General features: G+C 30.5%; 1 protein-coding gene and 1 long non-coding RNA gene across 2 annotated transcripts; one reads left to right on the plus strand and one right to left on the minus strand.

The window, feature by feature from the left end:
• Nucleotides 1–6,473: 6,473 nt before the first annotated feature.
• LOC146723795 (uncharacterized) lies at nt 6,474–8,994 on the minus strand. Its single transcript, XM_085481024.1, has one exon. The coding sequence runs from the start codon at nt 8,992–8,994 to the stop codon at nt 7,441–7,443; it is 1,554 nt and encodes a 517-aa protein (XP_085337150.1). The 3' UTR covers nt 6,474–7,440.
• Nucleotides 8,995–12,619: 3,625 nt separating this feature from the next.
• LOC146723796 (uncharacterized) lies at nt 12,620–23,863 on the plus strand. Its single transcript, XR_014924346.1, has 2 exons — nt 12,620–12,753; nt 17,382–23,863. It is a non-coding gene; the product is annotated as an uncharacterized LOC146723796 (long non-coding RNA).
• The last annotated feature ends 7 nt before the right edge of the window (nt 23,864–23,870 follow it).

A 23,870-nucleotide genomic window follows, 5' to 3' on the forward strand; every position in this document is an offset into this window, starting at 1 on the left:
TAATATAATGACATTTTTATTTTTTTGTTTTTTTTTATAGTAAAGCGGGGAGCATACACTCTTGCATAAGCGCATAAGCATACGCATAAGAAATTCGATTGGTTGAATTTCTTATGCATACGTCTATAGACCAATCAAGATTATTATGCTTACGCTTATGCGCCTATGCAAAAGTGTGTGCTCCCCGCTTAACGCTGTTACTATGAACTATATCAGTACTGACACAAGTGTATTAGCATATATATTATCTACAAATTAAATATTTGTCAAAAATTAATATATTTCAATAATAAGAATACTAATTGTAAGGCTCCTTAATATAAAAACAATATACATCTCCTTTATCTCGGCCAATAGAGCCAAACGCGATATTATTGCGACAATTAAGAAAGAAAATTTGAAAACTAAGGAATTTGTATCCTATGGTTGGGATCTCAGGAATTCTTCTTGTTTCTCTCTTAACTTCCCCTGTAAAGAAATAAGCGAAAAAAATATTGGTCCAAAAGTCTGCTGAATCGAGAATTGATATATTTCATTTTCAGAAACGTACTTAGATTGTTGTTCACTCACCTTCATTAATTTTGAGAAATAATTTATTTTTATTTTTATGTTTAATTTATTTTTAGCAATTTATTTTTGTTTAATTTATTTTTAGTAATAATTTATTATTTTTATTTATTTTTTATTTTTATTTTTAATTTATTTTTAGTAATAATTTATATGTGAAGAAGGGGCATGGTATCAATTTTTTCTTTTACCGTCGCGTCGTGCTTAAGGGGTTATACCTACCTGCAAGGTCTGAAAAACACGTATTTTTGGGAATTTTTTTTTTAAATATTTGAAGTGCTTTGGAAAGGAACATTTATGTTTTCAAATATTTCAAAGATATATATTTCAAAGATTATTTAGTATTTTTTTTATTGCAAAATGTTGATAAATAAAAAAGATATGCTTAATCTTCCAGAAGCAGTTTTTTGAAAAGCGTTTTGCGGTGACCACTCTAACTTTGAACTGGTTTACCAGAAATCAAAAAACCCGAGAAATTTAGTTAATATATAAGATTATCTAGTGCCCGATCGTTCATTTTTTTGAAAAATTAATTTGCGACAAAATGGCGGCTGTTCAAATTTGAAGGTATGATTTTGCTACCAAAAATTCGCTCGTTTTTTTATTATTAAAAAAAAAAATACGCAACGAAAAAACAAAAGCCACGATCGGGCACTAGATTTTTTAGTATTAAAGATGTCTACCAAATTTTATTTTAATCGATGCAGCGGTTTTCGAGATATTTTGGTCACCGATTTTAAAAATGCTGTTTTGAGAAAAACGCATTTGAAGTTTCAAATTAAGTTCACAACCAAATAATATATTTATATATATATTTATATATATTTATATATATTATTTATTTATATATATTTTGGCTTTGTATAGAGACCGCTTTTGTCCGCGTCGCAGCTGCCGTTCGATACCTGAGACCCGTTTCTGTACCCTGCTTCTAAACAGCAGGATACGTTCACACCAGTATACCTTTAAACTCACATAACTTCGTTAATTTTTGTCGAATTGACTTGAAATTTGCAGGGAATATTTTTGAAAGTATGTACTTTAAGAAAATATCAAAATCCAAAAATCGATTTTTTTGAAGTTTGCAGGTAGGTATAACCCCTTAAATCAAAGATGACCATTTTTTGATTCACGTCGTTCAAAAGACAAATAGAAACAGTTCTTGAATTTGTTCGCACAACTCACATTTTCATTGCTGCCGAATCACAAAAAAATGTGAATAATGATTTTTCCTTGTTCAAGATAAAACTATTGATTTCTATATTATTTTCATGTCCATTTGGTAGCAAATTCATATTGTCAATTTGGAGTACTATGCTAGTTTAAAACAGTATTATTTGGAGACTTCGTAGTTATTATAGAATTTTTGTATTTAACACGTTTTACTGGAATTTGTCCTCTACCATTTGGACGAAATTTTCTTAAAATTTTAATCCGTGATAATAAAGTTGCTATCTTTTCATTCATAAAAAATGATTCATGTAAACGACGAACAATTTGAGCAAGAGGTCAATTTCCACTCCGAAGAAATTTTTTAATTTTTCCAAGTGCATTTTCGAAAGGGAATGCCGTCAGAAGAGAAAGAGGACATTTAAAAAAACGCACATCTTCAGCCAGATGAATAAGACTATGCATGTTGTATATTAGACTTTTCCGTCCATATATATGTGATGCTGATGTCACAAATGTGATAAGAAATAGTTTTAAATTTAAACCACCTTTCTCTCGACCGAACTGACAAAATTCCTTAATTAATTCCAAATCACAACGTTTCGACTAAATTTTTAGTCCTTATCAAGTGATATAACTATACAAAAACATACAAAAAAAAAATGAGATTTAGTAACATTAGTAATTTCAGATAAGAAATATTTTTATCGGCTCTCAATATTAATAATAAGTATATTTTTTAAATCGGCCAATAGAGCCCAAGCGCGAAAAATTAATTCTTCAGAACTGTATCTCTTGGTTTGAGATTACTAAGTTTCATATATAAATTAATCTCGAACTTACATATGGAGAAATAGGCGAGAAAAATATAGGTCCAAAAAGTCGCTGAAGCGGGAATCGAACCCGCGTCTTTCACTTTCCGAGCGACTGCCCTTATTAAGCTATTCAGACCCTTTTGATCCTATATTTTTCATTTTGCTTTTTAGTAGATGTTAGTAAATAACGCCGTGATAAGGCCCAGGCTTGAATAAAATTAGTAATTTCGCTATTGATATTCTAAAGTTAGATAAAATTTTATAAGTACTTGTAAAAAAGAAATGAAAGAAATTATCACAATTCAAAGATGTTTTAGGAGAAATAGTGTCTGTTGGAGGTTGATAGGTGGAAAGTCCAATAATATATATAATTAGTGCTGAACGAAAGTTTTATTTTAATGTTCTAAGCCGTCCTCTCTACATGGCGTATACTCGTAGTAGTGATGTTTCCTTCTTCTTCTTCTTGCGTGTACCGTTTATGCATGCGCCCTAATCTATATGCCATACGGTATCATGCGACATTTATTACATGCTCATTTAACCAAAATGTATAATAGTATAATATGGCGGTTTGTTCGAAAACATAATTTTCCTACATTTTCCCCCTATAAACCGACACTATGATAATAAGTAAAAGCTTCTTAATAATAATAACATAATATTAAATTAAATACATCTGTTCGCAGCACCACTCAAGTTTTTCTTTGGCTACGCAATTTGTGAGACAATCTGCAATCATGTCTTTGGTGTTAACATATATTATAATAATATTATCATTCTCAATATTTTTATCTCGTACAAAGTGAAATTTTAAATTGACGTGTCGCGTTTTATTAGATCTCGCATTTTTTATCCATTGTATAGTCGCTTAATTATCGCAATAAATCTTTGTAGGTTTATCTAAATAATTGGGTTGATTGAGCGCGGGTGGTTGGTTGGCCATGTGCAGCTAGTGACGGCTAATCGGGCCGTCACAAAATATAAGACTCGTATTTTTTTTAGCGGCGTATCTCGACATTTAGGGGGTAAACCACTCCCTTGAAAAAATTGTTTTTTTTTATTTCTGAACTAATATCGTCAAAACGGTAAATAATATTAAAAAATGTTTCGAGTAAAAGTTTTATGGTTTTTAATACTCTTTAAAACAGTGCAAAAGAATTTTTCAAAAATTTCAAATTTTTCGAAATTTTTTTCCTCCATAATTTTTAAAAATTTTTAATTTTTTTAATAAAAATTTTGAAAGCTTATTTAATTTCAAATCCAACCATACATGTATAAGAAAGTTGTATTCCGACAACGCATTTTTGAGAAATAAGCTAGAAATACTACTATACACGCTCCATTCGTATCTGCCAGACGCTCGCTACTCGTGCAAACTGCAACGTTTGCGAAACGTCGGCATTACGCTGTTCAACCACGCGGCATCCATCCGGAAACCTTTTGCATCGATGATTCCAATGGCCGCGAAAGTCTCAAAACTAGAATATGCTGCATGTTGAATATTACATTTTTTTAAAACAATTATCTGTTTTTTTTTTATACCAGTTGATTGGTCTCATTATTTCATGCAAAAAAAGTATTAAGGTATGATTACTAAAAACTGAATATTTTATAAGATATTTTACATTTCATGTCAAAAAATTGTTAACTTCAAACCTTTATAACTCAACAAGAACTCTATAAAAAACATATTTTAGTATAGGGTTTTGTAAAGCTTTTGAAATAATACATACAAGAATATGTAATAAAAAATAGGTAGTTTTATTTAATAAATTGAAGGTGACCTTCACATGACTATTCAAGGTCAAATCAATAGCACGATCTTATATTCCCCTCGAAACTCTACAACTTTTGTTTGAAACATTTTTTCGTATCTCAAGTCGTTTCTAAGATAAAGAGCCCGGGTCGGACAGGGTTAAACATTGTATATACATATATTATTCAATTTATTATTGACTGACATTAAAATCGGTCTAAATGATCTTGGAAAGTTGATGTTACCAAAATATTTACCAAAATATTCGGCTGAAACATTAAGCAATCTCGATTTATTGCGAGATATCGATTTACGTGATTTTCTCTAAACATATGATAATATTTAAATGTTCTCTGCATTTCTAGGAAAAACCAGTATGGTTTTTACATTATTTTAGATGTATGAGGCCTAAAACAACTCGAATTTTACTTTCCGCTCGAGGTCAAAAAATCGCACTTTTTGGACATTCTCCTTTGCATTCTTACCTGAATTAATCTTATTACTATCTTTCTTATTTTTGCCATATACCGACGTTTCTTGATCCGGTTTGTATTTCTTGCGATGGTAACAATCCTTTACTATATGTCCCTGTTTTCCGCATACATAGCATCCCTTCTGGAATTTCTTACGATATTTTGATGTATATGCTGCCGTAAACCAGCGGAAGCACATTTTACTGCTAAGCCTCGCACACGGCTTATATATTTGTTTATTGACTCAGTATCTACTATTTTTATATTTCTGAGTTCTCCGGCATCGATAGCACGATCCTCGGCAGGTCCGGCATAGGTATCATGTATCGCCTTCCACACCAGTTTTGCATTCGTCTCATTAGCAAATTGTAGTAATTGGCCATCGCTTAGTGACAGACGTATGCACGCGACAGCATCAGCATTCTTCTCGTCCCACTCATCTATTTTCTTTTCCTTGTCGTCACCTCTTGGTCGATTGCTTGATAGAAAATGTACTAACCTTTTTAATTGTAGTACCGATTCCATTTTGACGCGCCAATTGAAATAATTGTCTCTCGTTAGCAACGGGACAATGAGTAATGCTGTTTTTTCCGCCATTGTTTGTCCGATCTTGTGTGCTTTTTCAACGTCTTCTCTCGGGTGCCGGTATTCTTAAGGTCCTTGACTTCTGCTTTCTTCAGTCTATAACTACGCTCTGCTACCAATTGTTAGAGGTTGATAGGTGGAAAGTCCAATAATATACTTATATAATTAGTGCTGAACGAAAGTTTTATTTTAAGTTCTGAGCCACAGTATAAGTAAGAACAGTAGGTACACTCGTGACGATTTCATTGTTGTTTTGTGGCAATCATCCGCCATATTGTTGATTGGGCGCGCTTTCATTTGAATGTAACTAATAAACGAAACTGCTTAATAACTGACATTATTCACATTGTGTCACACACACACACACACACACACACACACACACACGCGCGCGCGCTCACACACACACACACACACACACACACACACACACACATATATATATATATATATTATATATATATATATATATAGGAGGAGAATGATATTTAATTTATTTGCGGATTGTATGTATACGAGTTTTATAATTTTCTGATTGTACCGATTATCTTTTATTTTTGTTTCTTTGTATTTTGCAGCTACTGAAGAAGACCCGAAGTGGGTCGAAACGTTTAGAATTTAATAAATGAGTTTGATTTGAGATCTCATTTTAATTTATTAATTTTGTGCATGTCATCCGCACAGGCTCCGATTGCCGTCGAGATTTTATTTTTATTGTAACACAATAATTTGAGCCGAGATTATCAGTTTTTTTTTTTTTTATATATATATATTATATTAATTAAAGAATAAAAACACAATAGTTGGAAATACATTCAATGATAAAACGTTATATAATAAATCGATATATTTATAAATGCAAATACAAATACAAATACTTTAAGTAATAATTTTAATTTTAATGACTTATATTCTCTTAAAAATATTAAAATTTATAAATATCTAAATGTAATTTATATTATAAATGTATTTAAATGCAATTTATTAAACACTGTACAATTTTTATTTATTAATTTTATATACTAGTTTTAATTATTTTTATTATTAAAAAAATAAATAAAATTTTATTAAATTTATAATAAAAAAATCAACACATTTATAACCACTTCTACTCATTTTGGAAAAATATGATATAATATTATTCACAAAATAATGCTTTTTCGATTTAAAATATTCAAATATTACCGCTGCTAGGCAACAGTTCGCCATATTGTTGGTGTGCGAGTTCGCCATATTCATTACCACCTTTTTAGGAGAGTGTACTTACTTATACTGTATCTGAGCCATTCTCTCTACATGGCATATACTCGTAGCAAGATCCGTAGATGAACGACGGGAGGGGAAGGAAGGTCGTCGCATGAGTCGCCATTTTGGGACCACGAAGTTATGTGTGTTGTATGTCGGTGTGTGTCGTACGAAGAGTTAGTGAAAAAAACTATAGTTGAACAGCTGTTCGGTGGCTGGATTGGCGACGCCATTTTGGGGCTCATGCTGAAACAATGATGCGACGACCTTACTTCCCCTCCCGTCGTTCATCTACGGACCTTGACTCGTAGTAGTGATGTTTCCTTCTTCTTGCGCGTACCGCTTACACATGTGCCCTAATCTATATGCCATACGGTATCACGCGACATTTATTACATGCTCATTTAAACAAAACGTATAATAGTATAATATAACGGTTTGTTCGAAAACATAATTCCTACAGTGTCTAATAGACATCACGTCAGATATATTAAACGGATAAAGAGAGACTAAACGACCTTTATTATTTTGTCGTATATATTACTTAAATTATCGGTGTTTTTTTGTTGATTAATTGTGTTGTTTTTCTTAATAAAAAACATTTCAACAATCTTTTTTTCTAACATGTTTTTTTTGTGTAAGATCTTAAGCATAGATCAATCAAAGTCATGGTCAAATTCTATTTTATGTTTGCTAATTACCGATAAATTGCTGAAATGCATTTTAATATTATTGAAACGTTCTTTTATTCGTGTACTTAAATGCCTCTTTGTCTGTCCAATATACTCTCCAATATATTCTCTAATATGGTTTTGAAGAGGTGACACCGTTAGATAAGAAATAATTTTGCATGTTTCCAATATTTAACTGCCAATTCTTTCAAACAAAAAATTCGACAAGCAGTACTAAGGAGTAAAAAGTTGTTATAAAGATTTTTAGATAATATTTGTTTTAAAATGACAGGTCCAGAATAGAGCAGCAAAAATTTTAGTTCTGTGGCCTTGAATTTTTCGACATCAGTAAGTGAACGAGTAGTACGTTGAAATTCACTGGAACTTGAGATAGGAGTCTCAATAACAAATAAACGTATCTTGGCAGGCTTTCTCAGCTGTGTGGTTGATTTTCTATGTATCCAATAAAGTAAAAGTTTCTTCATTATTCCCAAATAAACAAGATACATAAAATCGAGCACAAACGTAAATATCATATCAATTCTAGTTTTCATACTTAACAATGGTGATATTCCGATGTGGTGCTCTGGCTTAGATAGATTTCGAAACGATTCATCTGTTCTCTCTTCTACATCGTCTCCAAAAATAAGATAAATCATTCGATTTTCAATTCGTTCACCACGTACTGTACATTGTTCACATGCCCAGTATCCATCATGACCTTTAATATTCTTCAAGAATGCACGGGCAGGTCTATCACACACGAACGTTTTAATCTTGATGTTAAATTTTTGTTCTTTTGTTTCAAGCCCAATTTCATGCAATTGATCTATTTCATGCATAAATTTATGCAAATATTCTTCAAGATTTGTTGGTTTATGATTGTCAGAATAAATGACAATTGAGAATGGTTTATAAATATCTTTTTCGGAAAACACTTTACATAAAATAGGCCAGAATTGTTTAAAGCTTGATTTGAATAATTGGAGCCCACTAATTATTAATTCTATTACATTGTTTGTATGGAATTTAGAATTGATTATTGCTTGAAGTTGCTCTTTTATACCTCTTTTTATAAAATATGTGTGTGCATACTCACTAGAATCTTCATTAACTTGAATATTGTATTTGACACTTGCCGTCTTCAAAAAAGTTTTGGAATTTTTAGGTAAACTTAGAAGTAGTCGTACCCTTAATATAGCTAATAATTCGTTAAGTTTTGTATGAGGAATCGTTGGATTTCCTGATAAAGCCCAATTTTGAAGCTTCTCAATTTCAGTTGATTCAAAATTACCTTCATTAATTTCATCATCAACTTCAGTAAATTCATCCTCATTTATGCTAGCTTCTACTAAATCTATCTCGTCGTTTGTGTCAGATATTTCTGTCTCATACTCTTCTTCTTCTAAATTGTCTTCTGGATCAGCATGTGACGACGAGTAAAAATTATTCAAATTTGAAATTATTATGTCCAAGTTATCATTGTCCGAGAATTTATTTTCATTTTTATAAATATCTATAGTAATTTCTTCCTGTTCAATTTGATCTACTTGACTTTTGCTTGAGCCTGCTGCAACGTCTAAAATATTTAATTCTTCAAAAGAGCTTTCGTCATGTATAAATATTGATTGTAACGAATAATGCCGATTTTGACGAAATCTTTGACTACGTAAACGTCCCAACTTCTGCATTTTTTGCTTCTTGTTCTCCATTTTTATTTTAAAAATATTAACACATTAACACAGTTTATTAATACACGATATAAGATTAAATCAATGTCGATATATACTAACAAAATATGTAACCGCACGTATATATAAACACGACGTATATATTGAAAATAACAAAACAATTACACGGAATATATATTCAGAATGACCTATTTTTGAATAACCCCACTTAATCTCATCATATCGTTCAGTCTTGTTTACAACATGTGTTCAATTTTTTTATAATTGTTAAATATAATTAATATTAATGTAATTAGTATATTTAAATTATATAATGTTTTTCATTGCCAATATTTTTGAAAAAATTGATTATTTAAAATTATATATATATACATACATATATATATATATATATATATATATATATATATATATACAGGGTGATTCAGGAGGAAAGGTAAAGATTTTAATGGGTGATAGTATAGGCAAATGCGAACAAAAAATGTCCTATTAACATGTGTCTTATTTTTCGAATTATGAATACTGCTGCTCTCATAAAAGAACGTCAAGATGACCTCAGAAGAGCTACACGTAGTACAGTCAAAAGAATTAGAAAGTGTATTGAAGTCGGAGGTGGCATTTTTAAAAATCAACTTTGAACTTAGTCATTTGCGTCTACTTTTGTTTGTGCCTTTGACTTTTTTCTGCTGTGAGTGGTTTATTGTAACCAATAAAAATAAGACACATGTTAATAGGACATTTTTTGTTCGCATTTGCCTATACTATCACCCACTAAAATCTTTACCTTTCCTCCTGAATCACCCTGTATATATATATAATTGCATTATGTGTATTATTGCAATATATATATATATATATATATATATTGCAATAATACACATAAAAAACAATAATGCCGTATCTAATCCTTATAAGGCGATCTGATCCGATAAAATTCCGGCATATTTATCAACGGATGCATATCTAGACCTGATACGGACCTAATCAGGTAAAATTGCGGCATATTTTTATAAATACATCATATTTACGCCTTATGCGGTCCTGATAAAGTAAATTTATGGCAGCCTTATTTAAGGATACCGTTTCTGAGCCTCACTCGGACCTTATCTGACAGCAGGTATGCCTGATAAATTTTCTACTCGGGTAATTTCAATGTGTCGTATTTCTTTTATGTAAATAATTTTAATTCACCAAGTTTCTATTATATAAATAATTTTAATTTGCCAATTTCTATCGCGTCGGAATATTTTTTTAAAATTGTCTCCGGGACAGTGTAATTAATTATTTCGCGTCGGGATACTTTTTTCAAATTGTCTTTGGGACAAATTATATACATAATAAAAATAAAGAATTAATTTTATGTACAAAATAAAAATTCGACGAATTAAAATTATGTACATAGGTATAAATTCGGCAGATTTCTATTATATACATAATTTTAATTTGTCGAATTTCCATTATGTATATTATTTTAATACTTGAATTTATAATCTTTTTATAATTCGCTGAATTTCTATTATGTACATAATTTTATTTTTGAATTTTTATTATATTTTAAATTTTGATTCACCGAATTTTTACTATGTACAATACATAAGTATTTTTGAATTTCTATTATGTTATAATTTTAATTCGCCGAATTTCTATTATGTACATAATTTCAATTGGCCAAATTTCTATTAGGTACAATTACAGTTATTTACATAATATGTAGAAATAGGGTGAATTAGACTTATGTGCATAATAGAAATTCAAGAATTAAAATTATGTATATAATTAAAATTATGTACACTCACAGAAAAAAAGTTTGTTTAACGCGCGCGAAGCGCGTGCTTATATTATCTAAAAATAACTTTTGGTCCTCCTATTTCTTCTCTTGCCTTGTGACATTATATTACATACTCTCTCTCCTCCTACCATGTCCCTGCCTCTCTTGGTTCTGTTCACTCGGAGATTACATTAGTATTTCTATACTATTTTTAAGATATTATTTTATCAAAATATTAAAATATTTCTAATCTATTGAAATAAAATTAGATATATACTTATGCTTGATGCATAATGCGACAAATTTTCAGTGACATATTCGTAAGCGGACCTGAGTGGTGTAAATGCTTCTCCAAGGCCGAACGTCCATGTGTCGCAGTGCGTAAACGATCATCGCCGGATTCTGCACCTGCATGCGATTCGCGAGGATATTATCGTAGTACTCAATGTCATCGAGGCCTTGGCCTTTGTTGGTGCGTCGACCCGCACGGCGTTGAGTTTGCTGGTACCAGAACACGCGGTACAAAGCCTGATTGCGGTATGTTTTATATTAGTACTTACAATTATACGGTAAAAGTATTGAAATATAAAATAATAAAAATAAAAACAATAGTATAATTACTAAAAAAATATCTAAAGAAATGGGCCAACGTAACGAGCAAGTAAAAATATTCAATATTTATTACGAACTTACATATTTATTGACATATAAAAATAAGATAAAATAAAAATAATGATAAAACTAGACATTAAAATTCCAAATAAAAATATTAACTAAAAATAATGTAAAAATCAAAAGACGTTGACAAATAGTATAATTTTTTAATTCTAAGAATTTTGGATATGTACGAGGGCAGTCCGATAAGTACTTACAATTAGCCTCATCGCCCGATGGTGCCAGTATCGCAAGAGAGTTTTACTATCGTGTAGTACATTCTCGTAGACGGCTACTGTCAAAATTTCAGCCGAATTGGACTCGTAGTTTTGTTTTGACTGCGTGTGGAAGCGGGCGTGTCCGCGGATTTTAGAAAAATGGAAAAAGAGCAATATCGGTCGGTGATTCGATTCTTGTTTTTTGAAGGGAAATCGATTCTTCATTTCGACATCTTTGATTTCGCTGCGCGATTTCTCTTCCAAAAACAAGAATCGAATCACCGACCGATATTGCTCTTTTTCCATTTTTCTAAAATCCGCGGACACGCCCGCTTTCCACACGTGGTCAAAACAAAACTACAAGTCCGATTCGGCTGAAATTTTGACAGTAGCCGTCTACGAGAATGTACTACACGATAGTAAAACTCTCTTGCGATACTGACACCATCGGGCGATGAGGCTAAGTACTTATCGGACTGCCCTCGTAATTGTACATTTAAATATTAATTTGTTAAAAACGAAAATAGTGTATTTTATATTATAATTTGATTTTGTTATTTCTTGCCACAATTTTTAAAAATTGAAAACGAAATATTTTGATAATATAATATATATATATATATATATATATATATATAGTACTGGGTACAAATGTGTATATACATATATAATATATATACACACACGCTGGGTATATATATATATATATATATATATATATTTATACCTGTATATATATATATATATAGTATATGCATTTGAGCCTCAGAACAAATAAATTGTCTTACAGACACGATTGTAAACAAGATGAGCAGCGGTGGACTCAAGACCAACAGTGTAGATCTTGATGACGATGAAGATGGTGATACCGATTCTGCTCAGGATCTTGAAGGCTCGGCTGATCAACCCCTAGATTTTTAGATTATTAGGGAGTAGCGATCAGTAAAAAAATAGAAGTACAGCAGCTTGACCGATATAAGTAAAAATCAACCATACCGTCAAAGAAATGCGTAAAATGATGCGCGCATCCAGTCCATGTCGTCCACTGGCCTCGAGAATAGCCGTTGTAATCGGGATGTCCTCCATGTCATCGGATCATCTGTCGATCCTACTGAGATATCCATGCGTGATAAACAAAACGTAAGCCTAAATTAATTCCGAGTACAACGAAAAACACGACGATCATTAATTATGGGAAAGTCGGATCTGAAGCGAGTCGCGCTGGAATACAGCGATTGTTGAATTGTAACGACTTCAATCCTCCTTCATTCTAGTTAGAAAATCTCAACGTCATCGACGTTAATGTAGCAAATGTCTTGCCTGTCGTAATAATCGCGCATACATCCGATAAGTGGCATTTGCAAACAAGTCTATGTAAGTCATAGAGTTTATATATCTAGAAGCAGGGTTGGGAAAGTTACTTTCTAAAAGTAACTAGTTACAGTTACAGTTATTTCATTGAAAAAGTAATTAGTTACAATTACAGGTTACCGATTTTAAAAAATAACTCGTTACAGTTATAGTTACTCAAAAAGTAACGAGTCGTTACTTTTCAGTTACTTTTTAAAAATAATTATACATTATTTTAAATATAAGGAGCTTACATTTTATGCACAATCACAGTCAAGTATTTAAAAAATTTTTTAATGTAATAATTGATTGATTTGCTTGCGACTTTGCGATTACAGTAAAACCTCGTTTATCCAAGGTAATGTGGGGAAGAGGTACCTCGGATAAGCGAAAACTCGGATAACATGGAATAAATAAAAAAATTCGAAAGCTTCCCTTATTTTTGGTATATTTAAAATGGTAACAAGAGAATTTAACCACATTAACATATGAAAATGAAAAATTAACGAACGTGGATTAATTTTTCGCGTAACAAGCATTACATACTACAAACTTACATATTACAAACGTGGTTTAAGAAAGTCAGTGATAGAACACTGCTTCAACCTGCTCATTCGTTTTTTAGCTGCAATATCTCGTCATCGTTTCATCAATAAGAGATCACTTGCAGTACTTTCCGGCTGTTCCTCGATATATTTGAGAGCTAGTTCAAGCGCATTTAATCCTTCTTCGTGGTTGATTACCGGACTTTCTTCCGCCTCGCCGTCTTCTATATCATCCGCGATCTCTTCTCCAGAATTTACGAGTTGGCCAATTTCGTCGTCTGTAAGTTCTTCTTCACATCGTCACCATGAACCCATTCCTCAGTATCGTTTCTTTTGACGTTTTCACAATCAGGAATCTGCTCCATGATGCTATGCAGGTCTATATTGTCTGCTATTTCATCGCTTTGATTGTTAGAACACAAGATTTTTGCCCATGATCTTTCAAGCCTAAGCCTTTGGACAGCATCCCAAGCTTGAACTGACCAGTAAATAACACTTTTCATATTTAATATAATTTGTAAAAGCTCTTTAAAAAATTAATCAACAATTAAAAGGCAATAAGAGCTAATTAAATTCTATCAATTAGTAATTTATTTGTGAAAGAAAGTATAACATATTAAATAACAGACAAAAATTAAAATAAATTCGTTCGAACGTTTCGGTTGTCTTTTCCAACCTTCTTCAGCGTATACAATTAAAAATAGAGGTTAATAAAATTTTACAATAAATTACTTATAAATGTCATTATACTAAAAATATACAGATTTAAGATATTTTATTTTTAATTAAGCGAAAGCAACGCATTTGTAAAGCATGAGCATATAAACTATTCTTCAAAACATCATTATATGTGATTGTCGCGAAACGGATCTCTCCCTAATTGTTCTGTTAGGAAGTCGGTTGCGAATCTCGATAACTGCCATTGTTAATATGTCTATAAAATCATTATGTACGAAAATTAACAATGCAGATAAATAAAAGTAAAAAATAGACTTACAGTTAAATCAAGTGAGATGAAATCTTTGACGTGAACGCTTTCAGATGTTGATTGCTCAAGCTTGCTATAACGAATGGTTCTAAACTCTCAAAAAGACGACCGCAAAGTGAGAAAAATAGTTCGTTGTTTATGTTTTTTTAACTTTCAAATTTTAGGTAGTCTATGTATAATATCGTCATAAATTATTGGCAAGCCATCTGTCTGTTTTTAAATTGAGACTGTTATTTTGTCTTTTTATAAATATCATTTCTGAAATTAATCTTTTGTTATAAAGAGAGAGAGAGAGAGAGAGAGAGAGAGAGAGAGAGTGATTCTTTATCAAGTATTTTTACATCGTCCCAACAAAATTCATGATTATATTTTAATCTATGGTCAGTGATTACAGATTTTTTTACATTCCTGTGTATATTAGATCGATGTTCAAATATTCTAGTAGATAATTTCCTACTAGTCTGACCAACATACGACGCATTACACTCTTTACAATCTATTTTATATATCACATTGGTGTTTGAACACTTAGGAATAGGATCTTTGTGTACTTTTATGTATTTATTCAATTTGTTAGAACTTATATTTATTGCTAGCAAACACTCTTTAAAGGTACTACCCGCGGCGCTTTTTTCCAGAATTTCTTGCAACAAAAAACGTCGATAATAACGTTTGAAAGTCTCGAGTACGCCTTGATCTATTGGTTGTCCAATGGAGGTCACATTCGGTGGAAAAAATTTTACAATTATATTTTCACTTCTGAGAACCGACTCGTTCGAGTGTGATGGAGCGTTGTCGAGTAACAAAATAGCTTTTCTTGGAAGACCATTTTTGTTCAAAAATCTCTTAACCGAAGGGACGAATTGTTCGAAAAACCATTTTTGGAAAAGATCGCGACTCATCCAAGCACTCTTTTGATGCGCGTAGTAAACTGGCAAGGCTTCCGGTTTGATGTGTTTAATTGCTCTCGGTTTAGCCGATTTCCCGATACACATCAACGGAAGTTTGTGTGTACCGGACGCGTTACTGCATGCTAAAATGCTGACCCTTTTTTTGTTCTTTTTGTACCCCGGAGCAACCGCTTCTTCTCGCGAGGCCAATGTTTTAGAAGGCATCATTCGAAAATTCAGACCAATCTCGTCGCAGTTATAAATTTGATCCCGCAAGTATCCCTCTTCCTCTACAAGCTTATTAAATTCTTCTTTAAATTCATTCAATCCGCCTTTATCAGCTGACATTTTTTCGCCACAGATGCTTAACTGACGAATAGCGTGTCTTTTCTTCCATCTGTCGAGCCATCCGCAACTTGCCGTAAAAGTTTCGCTTTCATCGGAAAACTGCTTTGCAAGCATCATGGCCTTTGCCTGTAAAATGGAGCCTGAAGAGGGAAAAACGATATTGTATCGATGACGAAATCTTCAAACTCCGGGGTGTGCTTACCTGATACTGGCAATCCCTTTTCTCTCATTTGAGTGAACCATAGAAATAAAGCTTTATCAACTTTATCATACTCTACCGGTTTCATCGTTTTATGACTAGTCATCGCACCGCCCGATTTTATTGTGAATTGCTCTAAATTAGATCGATTTCGACGCCAATCGCCAACGGTGGTCTCTCCAACACCATAATCAGCCGCGACATTGCGAATGATTTCTCCTCTATCCAATTTTCTAATTGCTTCCAACTTTTTCTCTACACTCACGACGACTTTTTTTCGCTTCTGCGACATATGTATGTATGTACTCGATGTTTTTTCATTGACTGTTGAAGCCCAACTGTTAAATTCTATCTCACAACCGCGGAGAACAAAGCGTGTACTACTAACAAGCTCGTGCGTGTTTAAACAAAAAAGTAGCAATCGCAAACTATGTATGTTGTACTTCGCGCGCATTGCATAGCAGCGAAGCGTCATCCGTTTCATCCGAGTTTTTCCGTATTATCCGAGCACACAGCTCGGTTAACGCGGAGTGCTCGGATAACGCGGAGACTCGGTTGATCGAAGACCGGATAAACGAGGTTTTACTGTACCATCAATGTATAAACTCAAGGAAAACAGAAAAATCAAAATGATGTCAATTTGATGTTATATTGATTAAATTTATGTCATTTTTTGGTCAATATTTAATCAATATGATGTTAAATTGACATAATTTTGACCTTCTGTTCTCCTTGGGGAATGACCTTTATATACAACAGTAACAATAGTTAGTAACTTACTAAATGGTAATTGCAAAGTCGCAAGCAAATCAACCAATTATTACATTTAAAAATTTTTTTAAATACTTGACTGTGATTGGTCGATCTTAATTATGTATTATATTATTTTATGTACACTAAATATATATGAGAATTGTAGGTAAAAGATTAAATCATATGAAGATTTATATGTTACTGTTATCAGAATTTAATAACAATATAATGGCTACCATATTTAATACTACGCTACGATACTTTTAGCGCATGTTTCCAAAAAAGTAACTCATAAAGTAACTGTTAAAATAGTTACTAGTTACCAAAAAATGTAACTAACAATAAGTTACAGTTACAGTTACAGATGGAGAAAAGTAACGAAGTTAAGTTATAGTTACCGAAAAAAGGTAACTGTAACTGTAACTTCGTTACAAGTAACTCGTTACTTCCCAACCCTGTCTAGAAGTAACTTTCCTTGTAGATAAATAGATAAATAGATAAAGAAAAAGGGTGAGAAGAGGGGAAGGGAGGGAAAAGTGAGAAAGAGGTATTTTAATTGTGTAACCGTAAGGCCACAAAGAAATCAATTACAATCAAATATTTTTATAAGTATAGTAAGAATGTTTGACTGTAATTGATAGATTTGTTTATGATCTTACGGTAACTCAAATTTTCACGTGTAATAATCTTTACAGAATCAAGGTTTCTTGGAAGTGTCTTTTATTAGAATTGAATAACCAACATAACAAAATGAAAAGTTTAAAAGTCGACAGGAGAGACTATGAAGACCTCTGGCGGTTGATTCTGGAAACTATGGATTCGTAATTTTTGTATTATGGTGTCAAAATACAAGAAGACAATCTCAATAAAATTATGATATTTGTAATTAACAGCATTTGTAGGGGATTAAAAAGCAATTTTCTTGTAAAAAGTTCAAAATAAAATTTGAAACACAAAAAATAGATTTATATAAAAATTGAAGTAGTTCTATTTAAAAATATAACTAATCTTCAAATAATCTTGAAAAACTCTTAGTTTAGAAAAAATAACATCAATTTCATTCCCCCTCGAAATCCTTTGCTTAAACCTTTATTTGTATTGCGCTTAATTTCAAGGATATTTGTTTGGGGAAATTGAAATAAAACACTCTGATATGTTCATACATACATACGTCTGCATGATTATAAATTATACGTGCAATTGAATATTATATGAGAAAGAGAATAATAATAAAATAAAATAACTGACAGAGTAAATGAATGCAGTACCTAAGAATAGGTATCTATTAGACTTTGTGATTTATTGCTATTTTGTAGTGATTATGAATTTCTCTTTGAAATTGTCTTTTTACAGTAATTATTATGATTTTTCTTCGATTATGCCAATTTTGCTGTGCATCTGTTGTTATAAAAATACTGATATAGTATGAAAGAATAAATGAATAATGATTTAGTACATTATATATTTAGCCTGTGCTAAAAACTTAAGTTCAAATCTAAAAACATCGAGAATTTTTTCTTATAATAAAATTTATACATATAAATAAATATAAAAAATATTAAATATATTTTCGTAAAAGCAATTATAATTTAAGAAAAGAATTAAAATATTAAAATATTAATAATTTATAATAATAGTGATTATATTAATTTATTACAGTATACATTAATTTATTCACAAAATAAATTTTTTTACACATATATAATGTGTGTGTGTGTGTGTGTGTGTGTACGCGCGCGTGTGTGCGTGTAGTTAAAATTATAAAATGATATTTTTTTCAATATTTTTTAAGATTTTCTCTTAAATTAATCAGGTTTACAAAAAAATATATTTAATAATTTTATATATTCACATATAATTTATTATTAAAAAATTTTGTTGATGCTTATGAATTTGAACTTGAATTTTTAGTAGGAGACTAAATATTATTTTATATTACTTTAATTTTTACTGAAGTAATATATTATTCTTATAAAATACATATTTTCACACTATAGGGTACTTATACAATAAATGTTCTTACATATTTATCGATATAATCAAAGAGAAATTAAGATAACATTAATTTATAAATATGTGATCTGAAAGATAATCTCAAACAAGAACTAAAAACTGTCCTCTCTTTATTGTGCTGATGGTATATAAATATTGATAAAAAAGCAATAAATTACTAACAAGGGGACACTACATCCAGTACATCGAGAATCGGGATGCAGATTTTTTGGTGATTCTAGAGGCCAAAAATATATACGTGTCTTAGCGTTTTGTCGAATGCTTCGTGGTTTTCGAGTTAAAAATTTTGTAAATCGAAAAGTGCAGCAGCAATTAAGAACTAACTCGTTAGGTCGTAAGTTCGATTCCATGTCTCGTAACTTCTTTTTTGTTTTAACTTGCTAGTTTTGAAAAAATCTATTGAAAATAATAAAATAGTAATAAAATTTTAAAATAAATAAAATTTAAATAATATATGCATATATATAATCTATAATAAATAATAAATATAATTTAAATAAATAAATAAATATATTTAAACAATTACATTTTTTCAAAACTAGCAAGTTAAAATAAAAAATATGTTATGAAACACGGAATCAAACTTGCGATCTACGAGTTAGCTCTTAATCGCTGCTGCACTTTTCGATTTGAAAAAATTTTTTAACTCGAAAACCACGGAGCATTCAACAAAACTCCAAGACACGTATATTTTTTTTGACCTCTAGAATCACTAAAAAAATCGGCATCCCGATTCTCAATGTCCTAGATGTAGTATCCCCTTGTAAGTCTAATAAGACCGTGGTCTAATATAAATACCCGCCCTATAAGCGCATGATATTATTTAATATTTAAGCAATATTCTAGGCATATTTTTAGAATATTTAATATTCTAAGAATATGCCTAGAATATTAAATAATATCATGCTTATAGGGCGTGTCTTACATATTAGTTCATTCCGTATATGTGTATAAGTAAATATAAAATTTACAAAAAATGTATGCCTATTGATATTGTTATTCGGAATCTGCCTGGTATTCATCCTGTCGACCCTTAATATTTTTTTTCTAAATATTGTCTTTAGATATGTCGAAATACAAACACAACGATCGTAGCGATATGATCATTAAAAGTTACAGAATCGCAATTTAGATATATAAACTCTATGACACAAATAGATTTCGTGCAATCCTAATTCCGTGCAATATCCAATAGAGTCCATATAGGGAATACGCAGAGATGTGCAAAACGGGTGACCAAACCTATTTGAAATAAAAAATGCAAAACACTTGGAACTTTTCTACTAGAAAGTGTAAAATGCAAAATGCTTTTTAGACACCTATTTAAAATAGGAAATGAAAAGTAGGCATTTTTATAAAATAGTTATTTTAAATAAAATTACTTTTTTAAATAATTATATTCTTATAAATTTAAATTCTTCAAATTAATTCATATTTAAATTCTTATTGTATATTATTTATATTCTTTATTATTACGCTCGAATTCTTATTTATTTTAATATAAACTTGAATTACAAAAATTGAATTATACATATGGGAAAATTTATAAAAAATTTACCTATATTGTTTACAGACATTCAGTTAGTCTTTTAAAATGACATTTTAATTGCAATGCTCTTTAAAAGTGCAAAAGTTCTCAGAAGTGCTGTCCGGAAAATAAGTTTTTAAAGAGGAAATTTTTCATTTTTTATCTACAAGGTTTCATAATTAGAACCAGTAATGTTAATAAAGACGTGATACTAGTGGCATCATTGCGTTGTACATACATATTATTGATATCGATTAATTTTTATTTGCAAGAAATATGCATTTGAAATGGAAAATGCATAATGAAAACTATTTTAAATGAAAATGTAAAATAGTGTTGGAAAAAAATGTATGTTGAATACAAAATAGCATTTCGCATTTTGTATTTCCATTTTAAATAATATGCTATCCATTTTCCATTTCAAATGCTATATAATCTATTTCAAATAATGCACATCTGTGGAAATATGCAAACATGCCCGAAAGTATGTGTGGGTGTGTGAGGGTTGCTGGATAAGCGAAAAAGGTAGGAAATTCTCCGCTGCAAATCGCACTATACAGATCATGGGATTACCTTTGTGCCTATCGAGGTACCTTCACGCACAAAATCTATAAATAATAATATAATTACTTATCATTTACACATACAAAACAAATGAGATTCGTGAAATGAGAAAAAGGAGAAGATTGACTCTGGATGCAAAAAATAGAACGGAGTAATTTTCATCGGAATCCGAAGACAAGTCAGAAAGGTTTCCATATTTTATTTTTACAAAAGCGTTTACATAATTTATAAAAATATATAAACTTATATTACTTTTCAATATAGTCCTTTTCTTCATGGAGGCATTTGATTGAAACCTAGGTAGAAAACCCATAAATCAAAAAGTGGGATCATGATTAAAAAAGTCATTTTTGCACTTTATTATTATTTAATACGTTTATTTATAACTCAAGTTCCATTCTTTAGAGGAATAACTGTGATTAGCCAATCTTAGAACTGCGGAGGTCATTAAACTTGATTAACAATAAGAATGACATTTGGTTATGTGTAAATGTTTAACTCATTGACTCATTGACATTTCAGTTGAATGAAATGCAAAAGAATGAGCAGTACAGAAAGAAGTGCACTTTCTACCAATAGGTTTTTGATTTATACATTACCGTCAAAAAGTTCAAAATCAAAAAATTTATAAAATTAATTTATCATTTCTACCCAAAAAAACAATGCTAACTATTTTTATTTTTATAGTGTTATAATATGATCTTATATTAATACTAAAAAAAAACAATTAACGAAATGTCATATTTTAAAGATTAATTTTGATTTTGTATTTTTTTCGCGATCTTTATTATTTATTACTTTGATCTTAAACTTTTTGACGGTAGTGTAGATCTTTCGCGTTGATAAATAAAGAGGCTAAATAAAAAAAGGATTATGTTGAAAAGTAGTATCAGAATATATATTTTATGAAATATGTCAGTACTTCTTTTATAAAAGTGAAGTATTAAAAAAATTAATTATAGTTGGCTACTTTTTCATTTTTCCTCATAAAAGTTATACATATAACAATTTAAGGATACAAGTGGACGCTTTTACGCATTGATTTTTAACATCTTTATTCATAATATTTAACGTAAAAATATGATAAAATGTGTAATACTCAAAACGTATGATTTGCGTATGGCAGTCAAAATCAAGTTAAATTTTTTTTTTTTTTTTTTTGAGAGAGAGAGAGAGAACGAGAGCGTGTGAGAGAGCGTGAGAGAAAAAATAGAACTATTGTAATAGTGTCACGTTTTGCATATGCTGAAACTTACTTAATCCATACGAAATCAGTAGATTTTCGTAGCTTCCTTCCACTTCACTTTTGGCTATGTTTTAAACGTAATATAGAAAATCTTGCCATTATTTATTACATTTTTGCGATCGGCTTACAGAGAACATTGTTTTATTCTTCTTTTTTTCATAGTCCTCTTGCATGATGAAGATTAGTGTAAAATATACGGAATAAAAAACGACTTATATTTCACGTATTTGTTAACAAACTACTTAATATGAAATGCAGTTCAATCACGACTGTATAAGAGTAAGACGTCGAGTTAATTATTAAGAGATTGCTTATAAAGAATTGCTTATAGAGATATATAACGTGGAATATAATATTATTATTCTATTATATATTGTGCAATTCAATTCGCAGAAAGATTACAATTCCTTACATCACAATCAAAGCAACATTAATCATATATGATGCTGAGAGGTTGTTTTCTATGAAATTAAAAAAAAATATTTGACGTGATTCGTCTGCATTTACTGTAATTATAAGCATTTTTACTTACAACTTTTACTTAAAGTATATGTTACACATCGTAGATATTAGAGTAACATGTAATCTGTAGGAAAAAAAGTCAATGTGATTATGTGAATATGCCTCTGGTATTAGAAGGCAATTTGCGTAGAGATACATAGTTAATGGAAATTATACGTCTCATTTAGAAGGAAAACAAAATTTCATTTTGCAAGCCTAATGTATTTCACTTTGATATTCCTTCTATAAAATATTCAGGGAAATTATTATACAAATCATGTTAATAAGTGACAAAATAGTATATACTGAAAATTTTTTAGTGATACATAAAATATTTTATTTTTTCTGATCAATTTCCATTTTATTCTATATATTGTGGCAAATTTTCTATGTATAATAATATTATGATTTTAGTAGTCTATTTTTATAAATTGAATTTCTTCTTTATTTAAAGAATATGGTAGTCATTGTCAATTAATTCCTAATTTTAATTCTGGGTCCTCGCCATGGTCATGTTGGATTGTGACATCAGAAGCGAGAAAACACGATGAAAATTCTTACAATTAGATGCCATTTTTAAATGAAAAGATATTTCAATGAAATGGCTTTAGCACACTTATAAAATACTTCGAAAACTATTCTTTTCCCTTGACAGTAAATCGACAATCATAAAATAATCATGAAATCAAAATTGTCGAAATGACTGCGTATCGGCTAAGATCAGACGGACTAGGTCTCATTTTACAACTGTTGATTGATTAAAGGGAAGAAGATAGTATTCGAAGTATTTTAAGCTAAAGCCATCTGCAGTGCTGTTTCACCAAAATATCTTTTTATTTCGAAATGACATCTAAGAATTTTTAACGCGTTTTTTCACTTCTGACGTTACAATCTAACATAGCGAAAACCCAGGAGCCTTAATAGGCAAATGTTAAATTTGTGCACTGAAATATGTAGACAATGCTTCAAAGTATATCTACAATTTACAATTTTAAGCGGTAGACTTCGTTTGTAATGAGCTTTAATATATATTTCTTTCTGCATCAAATGCAATCTACACATTCCACTTGACTTATCGACTTAGATTAATTAACATAATTAAAAGCGAACGTAGTTTTATCGAATCTTTTTTGTGCATATTGTATATATATATAATTATATACAATTGAAAAATTGTTAGTGATCTTTGTATCATGATTTTTGTAAGGTATGCACTTGATCCAAACGTAAGAAATTTATACGTCATTCAAGCGCTACCATAAATATCTCACTTAATTGTATATGTGGCTGTAAGAATTCTTTATGAATAAAGATTGTTGTAGAAATTGAGGA

The sequence above is a fragment of the Nylanderia fulva genome, unplaced genomic scaffold (genome assembly GCF_048542155.1).
Source record: "Nylanderia fulva isolate GAGA-0341 unplaced genomic scaffold, ASM4854215v1 Scaffold167, whole genome shotgun sequence".
Lineage (NCBI taxonomy): Eukaryota > Metazoa > Arthropoda > Insecta > Hymenoptera > Formicidae > Nylanderia > Nylanderia fulva.